The sequence below is a fragment of the Tenrec ecaudatus genome, chromosome 13 (assembly GCF_050624435.1).
Source record: "Tenrec ecaudatus isolate mTenEca1 chromosome 13, mTenEca1.hap1, whole genome shotgun sequence".
In the NCBI taxonomy this organism is placed as follows: domain Eukaryota; kingdom Metazoa; phylum Chordata; class Mammalia; order Afrosoricida; family Tenrecidae; genus Tenrec; species Tenrec ecaudatus.
The window spans coordinates 48,685,118-48,698,610 of NC_134542.1; the positions used below are offsets into that span (position 1 = coordinate 48,685,118).

The 13,493-nt window shown below is 46.2% G+C and overlaps 1 protein-coding gene and 1 pseudogene across 3 annotated transcripts in view; both read left to right on the forward strand.

The window, feature by feature from the left end:
- Positions 1–1,716: 1,716 nt before the first annotated feature.
- Positions 1,717–2,499, forward strand: LOC142424564 (ferritin light chain-like; annotated as a pseudogene).
- A 6,167-nt stretch (positions 2,500–8,666) lies between these two features.
- The window catches only part of HIBCH (3-hydroxyisobutyryl-CoA hydrolase), a 61,746-nt gene continuing 56,919 nt past the window's right edge, over positions 8,667–13,493 (forward strand). For 2 of the 3 annotated variants that reach the window (XM_075530354.1, XM_075530353.1), the window contains exon 1: positions 8,668–8,837. In XM_075530354.1, coding sequence (XP_075386469.1) covers positions 8,803–8,837 — 35 coding nt within the window. In that variant the 5' untranslated portion in view covers positions 8,668–8,802. Of the gene's footprint in view, positions 8,838–13,493 lie in introns of all 3 variants that reach the window. The other variant, XM_075530356.1, reaches the window with a different exon arrangement.

Genomic DNA, 13,493 nt, shown 5'->3' on the forward strand with positions numbered 1-13,493 from the left:
TCATTCTGTCATACCTCATAAGTCCGACGTCTCCCCCCACCCACTCCTCTGCTGTCCGACCTCCAAAGAGGAGGTCACATGTAGATCCCTGTAACCGGCTTCCCCTCCTCCCCCCCTCGCTCCACCCTCCCGGCTTCATCACTCCCACCACAGGGACCAAGGGGCACATCGGTCCCGGACTCCCTGTGCCCCCAGTTCCCACCTGCACCAGTGTACGTCCTCTGGTTCAGCCGGACTTTGGCGGCATCTTGACCAGACCTCTCTATTTTCAAATGAAACAAAACCCACCCCACTGCCATGGGTTTGATTCCTGTACAGGGGTTCTGAGACTGCAAATCTTCACAGAAGCAGATCAGTCATCATTCTTTCTTGCAGAGGACTGGGAGGCTTGAACTACCAACTTTGCAGTTAGCAGACCAACGCCTAACCCAAAGCGGCACCAAGCTCCTTAAATAAAGTAGAAGGAAATGTAAGTAATTATAGAAAAGTGACTCACTCACATTTGCACTCGTACTCAAGGATAACACTGTGGGCATTTGCAGGTACATTCCTCTAGATCTAGAATGTTTCTGTGCATCCGCTGGGCGGCTCAGAGACAGGCATAGCGGTGAGGGGGAGGGGGGTCCGTCCCATGCCTGCACAGGCCCCTACAGAAAGTTAGGAAGGAGAATCAGGCAACCATTAGCCATCCATGAAGACGTTATCTGGGCATGCTCCAATTCAGGCCCTTGAGTCAGGTGGGTGTTACACCTGGATGGCCCAAACTAGGCCCACGTGGGCTTAATTCAGCCAGTGGGGTCAGCCAAGACCAGGTCTACCCAGCCAGAGGTTTAAAATACCCTGGCGGCAGGAAGGTGATCTCTTTGACCCCGCTCCCACTCCCACTCCCCCTGCTCCTGCTCCTGCTCCTGCTCCTCCTCCTCCTCCTCCTCCTCCCCCCCCTCCCACTCCCCCCCTACCCCTCCCCCTACCCCTCCCGCTCGGCTGTGCTGCAGTCTCTTTGGCCTCAGTTCGCACGCAGTCCCACGAGGGTGGGTCCTCCTGTTCAATTGTGAGCCGTAACACAGCTTACATGGGGTTTGGCATGCTTCCCCGAAATAGCATGTACACTCCTGAGACTGTAAAACCTGAAACTTCTCCTGTCCTTCATAAAAATTCACTTGGATTATGAACCAGACTTTGGCGTGAATTCTTTCTTGAGCAAAGCCAAGAACCAAGATATTACCTACTCGAGAAACCTCACACGTCTATACACAAATAGATATTTTTCTTACAGTATTTAAGTCTATCTTATTCACATCGAATCGTGGTGCAGTGGTTAAACTCTCAGCTGCTACAGAACGCGGGATGGGAACCCACGAGTCACTCCGTGGGAGAAAAGTGTGACAGTCTGCTTCTGAAGACTCCGGCTTCTGACCGTTTGGGGGGGGGTGGAGGCACTTCTACTCTGTTCCACAAAGTCACTAGGAGTCAGAATCGACTGGGTGGGAACAGTCTCTGTTTAATGCTTCCATTTTCGTTTTCAGCTGCTATTTAAATCAATATGTGCGTATGAGAACTTGTTAATCAGAAAAGTGAGTCAAACAAGCCGCCAAGACCCAAATTCTCTGAACATTCCTGTTCGCCAAACAGATGATTATGCCTCGTGACACTTCCCTCTCAATTGCGGCAAAGATGTAGGTAAGAAGACACATGTCGAAGCTCGCCCGTGGTCCCGAGGATCTGTGTCTTGCTTCAACAGTGTTTGAACAGAACAGATCCGGGGACTCCCTGCCGCCAACCCTCCGCCACACAACAGGTTTCTTTCCGGAAGTAACTTGGGGACCAGCTTCTCGGCCAGCCCCTCCTCTGGGGACCAGCGGACACTTTTATTTGGCGTGTGGTGACCTCCAAACCGACGCATCATGAGCTCTCAGATCCGTCAGAATGATTCCGCCGACGCGGAGGCCGGCGTCCACCGTCTGGTCACCCTGCACCTGCAGGCCTCTGACACCTGCCTCTCTCTGGGCTTCTTTTTCGACCGCGACGATGTGGCCTTGGAAGGCCGGGGGGAACTTCTTCCGCGAGCTGTTGAAGGAGCAGCGCAGGGGCCGAGCGTCTCTGGAAGCTGCAGAACCAGCGCGGCGGCCGCGCCCTCTTCCAGGATGTACAGGAGCCGTCTCAAGATGAGTGGGGTCGAACCCTGGACGCCAGGGAAGCTGCCCTAGCCCTGGAGAAAAAACTCAACCAGGCTCTTCTGGACCTGCACGCCGTGGGGTCCACTCACACCGAACCTCATCCCTGTGACTTTCTGGAGAACCACTTCCTGGACAAGGAGGTGAAACTCCTCAAGAAGATGGGCGACCACCTGACCCACCTCCGCAGGCTCGCCAGCCCCCAGGCCGGCCTGGGCGAGGATCTCTTCGAGAGGCTCTCTCTCAAAGAAGACTAGGAACCTGCGGTGCCAAGCCACCTGCCCGGGGCCCTCTGCCTCCCCACGGCCGGCCTTAGCCCCTCTGCCTGAACCAGCACCACCGCCCTGGAGCCCCTCCCCCCAGCTGGGAACCAAATGGAAACAATAAAGCTTCCTTTTGCAGCAAAAAAAAAAAGAAGAAGACACTTGTCATCTCACCTTTGATCGTGTGTGTGTGGGGGGGGGTCTCTTGATTCAAAGGGTCCCTGATGGCACAGTTGGGAAAAGCCAGAGGTTAGTCCAATTCCTCTGGGGAGCGCAGAAAAGGAGACAGGCATTGGTCAGTAAGTAAGTGCAAAAGGGCAAGATAAGTTAGTTCGAAAGCGACCATTTTCAAAGTGAGATTGTGGAATGTTGTCACACGGTTGGTTTCAGAGAAGTCTAGGCAATTCAGAGCCACGTGTCAGTCAGTAGGACAGCGCACAAAAGATACAGGGTGAAGCACACTCTCTGACCTGCCACGCTTCGAAGTGATACTTAATGAATTAAAATGCTGTCATGCCGTATTCATGCTCAAATGCCTCTAAGGTGGCGTCACAGCCCCTCCGTGGCCTGCTCCCTTCCTTCCTCTCCACTGTCAATATCAGAATGTTGTGAGTCACATGTGCCCCACCTACACAGACATTTTCTAGATGGAAAAGAGACACTTCTCCCGGAAAGTCTTCTCAGATTCTTAGACTAGAGAAAGTGGCCTACTCCGTTTCACAGTGGCTCCGGAGCTGTAGGCTTTAGGAGCTAACACCACGCCTAGATCATAGGAGGTGCTCAGTGACTGGACAAAATACTAAGAGAGAAGCAAACACATCAGTGTAGTCTATCCTGAGGCTGCTCGTTCATCACACATCTATAAAGCATGGGAGCATCCAAGAGAGAAGTCCTGCTGGGAGCTGAGTGGGAGTACCATTTCCAACCAGGGAAACAGAGGCAGTCACATCCCTGCCGTCCCACCACTATGTTGGCTTCTGAACAATTCACAGGGCACTTACAAATAAGTTTTACAACCCATTTCCCATACTCAGACCATGTTTCCAGGGATCAAAATACACACAGAAGTATTTGTGCATAAAACCTCTTTCCTGAAGATAAACAAGCAGCCATCTAGCTCAGAAGCAACAAAGTCCACATGGAAGAACACCCCAGCCTGTGTGATCGAGTGGTCCCGAAGGGATCAGTTACCAGGCATCAAAGAACAAAAAATCATATCATTGACTGCACACCTCATTGATAGGATCGCTGAAGACTAATGGGTGCATAAGCAAATGTGAAGAAAGCTGATGGTGCCCGGCTATCAAAAGAGATAGTGTCTGGGGTCTTGAAGGCTTGAAGGTGAACAAGCGGCCATCTAGCTCAGAAGCAAAAAAGCCCACATGGAAGAAGCACACTGGCCAGTGCGATCACGAGGTGCCAAGGGACCAGGTATAAGGCATCATGCAAAAAAAAAAGATATAAGTGTGTGTATGTATGTGTATATGTGTGTATATGTATATATGTATATATATACCATATTAAATGAAGGGGGAAGTGCAGAGTGGAGACCCAAGGCCCAAGTGTCGGCCAATGGAGATCCCCTCATAGAGGGGTTTAGGCGAGGAGATGGGTTAATTAGGGTGTGAGGTAGTACCGATGAAGAACACAGCTTTCCCCCAGATCCTGGATGCTTCCTCCCCCCAACTACCATGATCCGAATTCTACCTTGCAGGCTGGATAGGGCAGAGGCTATACACTGGTACATGTGAGGGCTGGAGGTACAGGGAACCCAGGGTGGATGATACCTTCAGGGCCAAGGGTGTGAGGGACGATGCTGGGAGAGTGGAGGGTGAGTGGGTTGGAAAGGGGGAACTGATTACAAGGATCCACACATGACCTCTTCCCTGGGAGAGGGACAGCAGAGAAGGGGGGGAAGGGAGACTCTGGATAGGGCAAGATATGACAAAATAACGATGTATAAATTACCAAGGGCACATGAGGGAGGGGGAAAAGGGGAGGGAGGGAAAAAAAGAGGACCTGATGCAAGGGGCGTAAGTGGAGAGCAAATGCTTTGAGAATGATTGGGGCAGGGAATGTATGGATGTACTTTATACAACTGATGTATATATATGTATGGATTGTGATAAGAGTTGTATGAGTCCCTAATAAAATGTAAAAAAAGAAAAGAGGAGAAAAAATTGATGAGGGCAAAGACTGTACAGATGTGCTTTATACAATTGATGTATGTATATGTATGAACTGTGATAAGAATTGTATGAGCCCCAATAAATTGTTAAAAAAACAAAAAAACCTCTTTCCTAAATAGTAAATTAGTCTGTCACATTTAAAAGCTGATTATAGTGTTCCCAGCATTTGTGTTTGAAAGATTCAAACAAAAGTTAATGCCTGCTCCCAACAAGTGTACCAGTGTTTTTTCAAGGAGAGAGTGTTAACCCATCTGAGGAAACGGAGTTGAGTTCTTATCTGCTCTCTCTTGGTTGGCTTCAGTAGGGAGAAGGAGAATCAACTGCATAGCAGTTCAAGGCCAACTGCCACAAGGCAGAGGTCAGACATGTCCCCCATCCATCTTTATCTCATTGTGATGCTTTACTTCATTCCACTGTTCCTACTACAGCACTCTGCTTCTCTCTGGTTCCAGAAGCCATTGCAATGACCACACAGAACTAAAACACAATACTGGCAATTATTGGGGAAGTTAACATGTTACCAAATGTCAGGATCTAAAGCATTACAGATACATACAGACTCTGGTCTACAGCAATATTACTCTCCAGCCAGCAGCCAAGTCTCTCTCTGGTCCTCAGCCAAGAGGCCACGTGGTCCCTTGGCCTTTACCTTGGTCCATGGGCCAAGAAGCCCCCCTGCTGCTCTCCCTGGCAGTCTCATTGTCCCTGACCTCAGTGCTATGACTCTTCTTAGCTGATGCCTCTGATCTCAGTGTGGTGCGACCCCTGGGGCTCCACCATTTGAGTCAGGGTTCTGTAAAGAACATGCTCTTGTTGGTCCCAGGAATTCTCTCCTCCTGCTTCTGAGATGCCTCATTATTACAGCCTGGGGGGAAACCGGATCAGTCCCCGAGTTAGAGCCCTGGAGACATTTTCGTGGTCCCACCTAATCATTTGTAGGAGTTAGAGAGAAATGGATAGAAGTCAGAAGTAATTAATTTCACTTCACCACAACATCGAGCAAACAATTAGGCAAGAAATGAGTGATGAACCATGACACTAATTAGGAGTGAAATAGATTTCAGAAAAGAAGACAATCAGTGCAAGGTAAGGTAAGAGACTACCCCAGGAAGATTAAACTTGACACAGGCCATCAGGACTGTAAGGTAGAGGCATCTGAGTTTGTCTCATTTCAGCAAAGACAATGAGGCTCACCATCAGCCCAAAGCAGATTCTCAGGAGGTGGAGGGCAGGTACACCTCCACTTTCCGACTTTTCACCATTCTGACACCAACCATCCTCCTCTGTGCTGGCTCCAACAATGCACTGCAAGGGCCAAAGAGAACTCACAGGCTCTATTCATGATTATGGGGTTTACTAAGGAAGTCACAGGAAGTAACTCAGGATCAGGAGCAACTTAGGGACAACTTAGGAGATAGCTCATCCATCAGGGCAGCTTCTTTCTTTTTTATTAATCATTTTATGGGAGTGCTTACAGATATAATAACATTCCATAGTTCTATCACATCAAGCTGTGTTGTACAATTGCTACCACAATCAGTTTCAAAACATTTTCTTTCTTCTTGAACTCCTTGATATCTGCTCCCCTTTATTCCCTCTCTCCCCACTGTACCCCCAGGAGCCTTTATTCCTTTTATCCCCTCTATAATAGCTTTTCCCCCACCCCTAGCTTACATAATCCAATATCCATTCACATACAATTCTGTTATTTGGTCCCATTGAGTGGGGTTCTATAGTCATCAGTGCTAGCAGCTTCCCATCCCTCTTTCCCCCTTTTCCTGTACCCTCAAGGAACCATTAGTCCTGTTACTGTTTCTGAAGGGTTATCTATCTTGACTTTCATGTACCAAACAATCTTAAAATATGCAAATGAACATACGCAAGTCTAACATGATTAATGAGGTCAAGCAAATAAAAACCATAATATGGGGAGGAAATATTAAAGAATTAGAGGAGAGTTATGTGGTTCATCAGTGCCATACTGTACCCTAGATTTATCATCCCTTGCTTGTGACCCTTCTGAGAAAGATTGTCCAATTATGGGGTTTGGGTCTCCACTATATCCATACCCCTTCATATCCATTTGGTTTCTAGCTTTTGAACTTCTGATACCAATGCTCGTCAATACCTCATGATCACACAGGATGGTGTGTTTCTTCTATGTGGGTCTTGTTGCTTCCTCATTTGATGGCTGCTTGTTTAACTACAAGCCTTTAAGACACTAGACATTATATCTTTTAATAGCTGGGCACCATCAATTTTCTTCACCAAATTTGCTTATGCACTCATTTTGTCTTCATCGATCATGTCAGGAAGGTGAATACCATACAATGCCACATTATTAGAACAAACCATTCTTGTAAGATTTGGAGGATTTAAGTAGAGGCCCAAATTCCATCTGCTTCCTTGTTGCATTTGCGTATATACACATTTATAAACATATACACATATGTTTATTTTCTATCTATCTATCATCTATCATCTATCTATCTATCTATCTATCTATCTATCTATCTATCTATCTATCTATCTATCTATCTATCTATCTATCTATTCCTCTTCTTTCCTCTCTTTTTTCCCCCTCCTGCAGGGCAGCTTTCTACTGACACAACCCTCAACAATTTTTTGGTGGTGCCTGCAGGCTGGTTGTGCTTCCCGGTTAATGTACTGGGTTACTAAACTGAAAAACTAGTGGTTTCTTCAGAGGCATATGAGAAAAAAGCCCTGGCCATCTAATTCTGAAAAAATCAGCCACTGAAAACCCTATGGAGTGCAGGTCAACTGTGAAACACATGAGGTCGCCATGAGTACAAGTGGACTCAATGGCAACCTCTTAGTTCTTAAAATTAACCTTCTAAATGTGGGGCTTTGGGTAACACAAGTCACACGCTCATGAAGCTCGGGGACCAGGAAGTTATTGAGGGCTGCTGAATCGTGAAGTCCAGCTTCTATCCAGTATCTCATACTGGTTCAGTTCAATGAATTTAATCCTGGTTTCATTAAGAGTCAACCATGCTCTGAACACACAGTAATTACACTTTCCCTGATCATAGTAACTATTAGTTCAGATGGTGAAACATATTACTCCTTAATGAGACAATTCTGTCATGGAGACAGTGGTGGTGATGGGGATCAGAAGTTTTCAAGGATATGGGAATGGCCCAGTCCTAATGTGAAGTTCTGGATTGTTGGGTTAGGAATGAATAAAGGACATCTTTGTCCTCATGTTACCAAATATACCCCATCCGTTTGATTCTCAAAAGAATACCAAGTTTAATTTTAATTTTAAAACATTAACATTCTAGAAAATTTTCTTCCAGGCTCAGCAATAAAACTATGCAGGTTTGGTGTAGGCCAGAGCTTTGGTGGTGCATTCGTTAAAGCACTCTTGCACTACCAACCAAAAAACCAAATTCAGTGCCATCGAGTCAGTGCCGACTCATAGTGACCCCCTGTGGGTTTCCTAGACTATAACTGTTTTTCCGGAGTAGAAAGCCCAGTCTTTCTCCCACAGAGCTGCTGGTGGTTTCAAACTATTGACCATGAAGATCGCAATCCAATGCGTAACTACTATACCACCAGGGCTCCTTTCTCAGACCAGTCCTTGGGAAAGGACATTATACTTGGTAAAGTAGGGGGTTAGAGAAAAGGACTCTCAATTCGGTGATTGACCCAGTGGCTGCAACAATAGGCTCAAAGAACAATTACTAGCATGGCGCAAGACTAGGCCGAGTTTCCTTCTGATGCCACTAGGAGTCAGTACTAAATCGAGAGCCACTACCAGGCCGGTTGGATTTTACCCAGAACAGCCTCTAGTCTAGAGGGAAACCTCCTCTACTCCGCACACCGCGACGGTGCTCCCCGCCTGTCGGCGCTCCGCCCCACGTCTTCCGCTACGTTCTCTTCCCCTACCTCTCTAGTCTCCGCCCTCCTGCCCCGCCCACTCAGGGCCCGCCCCCGCCCCGCCCCGTCACTCCTCGCCACGCCCACATCAGGCGACTGTCGCTCTCGCTCCGCCCCTCGGCGCCGTGTACCGGAAGCAGCCTCTGTGGACGCTCTGGCCTCCTGGAGGACTTCTCGCTCTCCGCCGGTTGGCGCGGGGCGGGTCTGAAGCGAGGCGCACGGTGAGCCGGGTGTACTAACCCTGCGAGCTCCAGGCTCTCGCGTCGTGTAGTCATGGGATTATCGGCGGTGTGGAGGCTCACGTCGAGGTGAGTGTGCACCAGGGCAGCCGAGGGTAGGCACCTTCGTGGTGTCCGCCGAGGGGGACAGGGTCGAGGGTAGGGACTGGCTGTGTAGCTTTGAGGCGCCCACGCCCCTTAACCCGTTCCCCACCCATCTCCGGCCCGCCTCTGAGGTATCTCCGAGCACCCGGCGCCCGGCCGGCTTGCGTCCCTGACCCTTCCCCTCCAGTCCCTTCGTGGCTACAGCTCCTTGCTTTTAGCCACTCCGACTCCTGCTCAGGCCTGGCCTCTGCACGACTTCCTCCTATTTCTTTTCTGCAAAGTTGAGTATAGTTTGGAGCCTCGCGAGGGTTGACATCGAGCATGTTTTGTCGTGTGTTTTGCATACCTAGCAAACGCAGCCTGTGCTCGTGATTGCCAGTTGTTGCACGCGTGCCACCGCGTGTTTGGCCGTGTGACTTTATTTGGCGTTATGGGGTGGCGCCAGCTGTTCATACCGTCCTCAGGAACTTGCCCACTCGTGTCAGACACTTAACGGAACCTGGTGGAATATGGTGGACAAGCGTTGGGAATGTTTCCCTTTTAAAAGTGCAACTCGATTCAGGTTGGGCTCAGCCGAGGAAATCTGGTAGCAGTTATCTTAGAAAGTTAATTTGCCACCAGTGACGCTAGATCCCAGCCGCCGTGGACGCTTGAAGGGGAAACCTTTTAAACTCTAAAATCCAAATTCACCGCCAGCGACGAGATGCCGACTTCTAGCGGCCCTGTAGAACTGATGCATTTGTGAGTTTCCAAACAGAGCGCCTCGTTCGCCTACCGAGAGGCTGGCGGGTGGGTTCAAACTGCCGACCTTGTGGTTAGCAGCCCAACTCTGAATGCACTAGGCCTCCAGGGCTTTCCAGCTCTGCTGAACTACACGGTTTCTTTCGGAGCTGCTTGTTTTCTTTCTCTACTTCCATTAGGAGACTCTGAAGGACTCAGTCTCCGATTTTTCTGTTCTGTTTTCTGTTTTAGGATTCAAAACGCTAAATGCTTGCAGGCCTTTGTGGAAGCACGGAATGGTGCGGGATCGGGCAGTGTTTCCGTCTGTTGTTAAGAGGGTCGCTATGAGTTGGAACCAACTCCTAACACTTAACTACGACACGGGGTAGCAGGGCCAGTAGTGGAGACTGGTGAGCTAGTGGAATAGTGGTTTTGTGGTTATGCATTGAGCAGCTACTGCAATGGCGCCAATTCAAAGCCACCTTTGGTTCTGCTGGGGTTGGAGGAAGAATGAGGCTTTCTAACCAGTGGTACATACAGCCTCTGCCGCATAGGTCCACTATTAGTCAAAGTCTCTGTGGGAGTGAATGTTTTTTATTTTTAAAATTTTTTATCCTCTGGTCCAATTTTAAGAACTTTCATTATACCATCTGCTTGCTTAAGTTTTTCTGCCACCCATAAAGCGTTAAGAGTCGGGAAACCCACAGGGGCAGTTTTACCTTGTCCTCTTGGGTCTCTGTGAGTTAGAATGTGCATTATGTAATGAATTTAGACTTTGGATCTTGCTTAAACAGTTTCATGAAAAGTTGTATAGTGTTGTAACTCTGTGTGTGTGTGTGTGTGTATATATATATATATATATAAAATATTATTACCTGTGTTTGTATGCAGGAAGTTCCTAAATAAGGCTCTGGTCCTTCTAAGAAAACTGGTTTTTCAACTGTAAGGGCATCAGAATCCCCTGGAGATTGATAGGTCATAGACTGGCCATAGACTCTGGACCAATCCCTGCATTTCTTGGTTGGGCTTGTTGCTATTCATTCCTGACAAGCTTCCAGCTGATGCTGGTGCTGTTGGTCCAGGGACACCTTGAGACGAAAGTTGACCACCTGAAGGAAGGAAGTCACAGAGAATTAGTAAAATAGCAAAAGCAGGAGATGCAGCCCTCAGGATTTACATTAAGTGGTAGTTTTGGAAGGAATGGAAAAACAGGACATAGGAAATTAAAAATTAGAGACATGGAATACAGAGAGTCCCCCAGATTACCAATGAGTTCTGTGCTTGAATCAGTCCAAGAGTTGAATTTGTATATAAATCGAAACAGTTAGGTTTGGTTTGGGTCTGATATCAATTGTTTGTCTTAAAAAACCACTGCCATCAGTACATTCTGACTCATAATGACCCTATATAGGACCAAGAAGAATTGCTCTTTAGGATTTCTGAGACATTAAATCGTTATGGGAGCAGACGGCTGGTGGGTCTGAACAGCTGAGTTTGCAGGTAGCGCAATATCTAACCCATAGTGCCTTCATAGCTCATGTTTGTTGTAGAATTTAGTATATAGTGTCACTCTCTGTGCATAAAAAACATTAAACAACTTCCAGATACCCTGGTACCCTTAAACTCTCTCTGATAATGTTTTCATGTGCAACCAAAAGTACCTGTTACACAAACCATTGTATAACCTTGAATTTTGAATTCAAGGAGACTTTATAGGAGTTGGATAATGCTTAGGTTGGGCATGGGAAATCTGTGCACCAAATAAAGTTTTTTTCTGAATACATCTTTGAGAAATGACAGGTACTATCAGATTTTAAGTAGCTCTGGAGTATGAACTAGAACTGGTTCTCAACCTTCCCAATGCGGCAACCCTTTAATACAGTTCCTCATGTTGTGGTGACCCCAACCGTAAAATGATTTTCATTTCTACTTCATAACTGTAATTTTGATACTGTTATGACTCGGGTGACCCCTGTGAAAGGGTCGTTCCGTTCTACCCACAAAGGGAACTCACAGATTGAGAACTGCTGAACGAGAACAATGTTTCCAAAAGTGGCCCCCTAAGTGGGGCACTGAGTACGTAATTTTTTTTTCCTGAAAAGGTAGCAATAGGCTAAGTCTGGGAACCTATGAACTATAGAACAAATTGAAATGTTATGATTTTATGGATCTGACAAGCAACATAGTTGTACTTAGGTTTTTGTTTTTTGGGTTTTTTTTCTCAGAGATTTTTGTGGTTTAGAGTTGAGGCTTTCTACTCCCATACGGGGTCACTATGAATAAGAATGGACACAATGCCAGTGAGTGTGAGAGTCTGATAAAAGAGCTCTGGTGGAGAAGTGGGTTGTGTGTTGGGCTCCTAACTATGAAGCCAGCCTGTGAATCCACCAGGTGCTCTGGAGGGGAAAGGAGGTTTTGCACTCCTGTAAAGATTTGCAGCCTCAGGAAGCTATGTGGGAAATTTCCTTCTACCCAGCCCTCCAGGGTTCATGTGACTGTGGTAGTGGGTTCTGGTTTTGGATAAAGCCTTGCACCGTGTTTTGCACCTTTGAATGAACTTTGAGTGAAATAAAAATTCTGTCTCACAAATGAAACTGGTCCTTGAAGCAAGGTCTCTCTCGTCCTCTTTGCTCTTCAAGCTGCAGTCAGGACTTAAACTGTTAGCTAAAAATTTCCAGTCTGGCAGTGCCACCTTTTAACCTTGAGCTAGCATTTGGGTACTGACTTTATTAAGGAATCCAATGCCATTCTAGATGTAAAGAAATTAGCTCTTACATTTTTTGGTACTTACAAAAGTTTTTCAAAAATGAAATTGAGTCCAAATGAAAAAATTCAGAATAAATATAGCTCATATTTTGAAACTCTATGAAAAACCTATTTAGAAAATACCCCTAAATAAGTTATGATCTATCTCTTCAGTTTAATCTTTTGGACATTGATTTAAACCACTGTATACATTTTGAAATTTTTAGGGGAGCTTTACAAAAATAGTCATAATGCCTGAGACACCCACCATTTGGATTGGACTTAACCTGGGATGTGGCCTCAACTTTGGAATTTTTAATAAACTCCTCTAAGTGATTCTAATATGCAGACAAATTGTGGAATTACTGGATTAGGATGAGATTAAAGTAAGGCATATTCAAAGTGTGCTAATCTGCGAAGTGCGATGATTCAAAGCAAGTTATATTTCCTTTTTTGGTAGTAGTTTTGAATTTGAATGGACTATAAAAGCAAAATCATAAATTTTGAAAGATGAGTAAATTGGATTACCAACAGTTTTGATATTTGAATATTAAAATTTTATTTTTGGAAACTGAATTGAGTAAAGGTTTATAGAGCAGATCAATTTTTCATTCAACAGTTTATTCGTATTTTGCTTCCTATTATTCCCATCTCTACAATGTAACATCAATGGAAATTTCAGTTTCCATTTCTTCTCTTCTGACCTTTGTGAGCTTTGTCCTTGGTTAATGGCAGTGATTTTAAGTTTTCGTTTATCCTCTTAAATAACTGATTACTCCAAAGTGGGCATACCTCCTTAGTGGTATTGTTTCCGGTACAGATCAATTTGTGAGTTCCTTTCCAAACCTGAAGGTGACTAAAGTTCATATCCTTAGGGGTTCCGCCACTCTTTATCTGACCAGTGAGCTTGGCTTCTTTCATGATCTGGGTTTTGTACCAACCTTATTCTCCCACTCTACCCAGGACCTTCTAATGTGATTTTGCTAAGAGAACTGGCAGTGGTAGCTGGGCACTATCTAGGTCTTCTGGTCTCAAGGTCATGGAGACTTATAAGGTTGAGTGGTCAGTTAATTCACTGGATTATTTCCATACCACATTGAAGTTCTTTACTCGTCTTCAGACAAGGAAAGACTAATAGTTGCACCTTAGATGGCTGTTCACAAGCTTTTCAGGTCT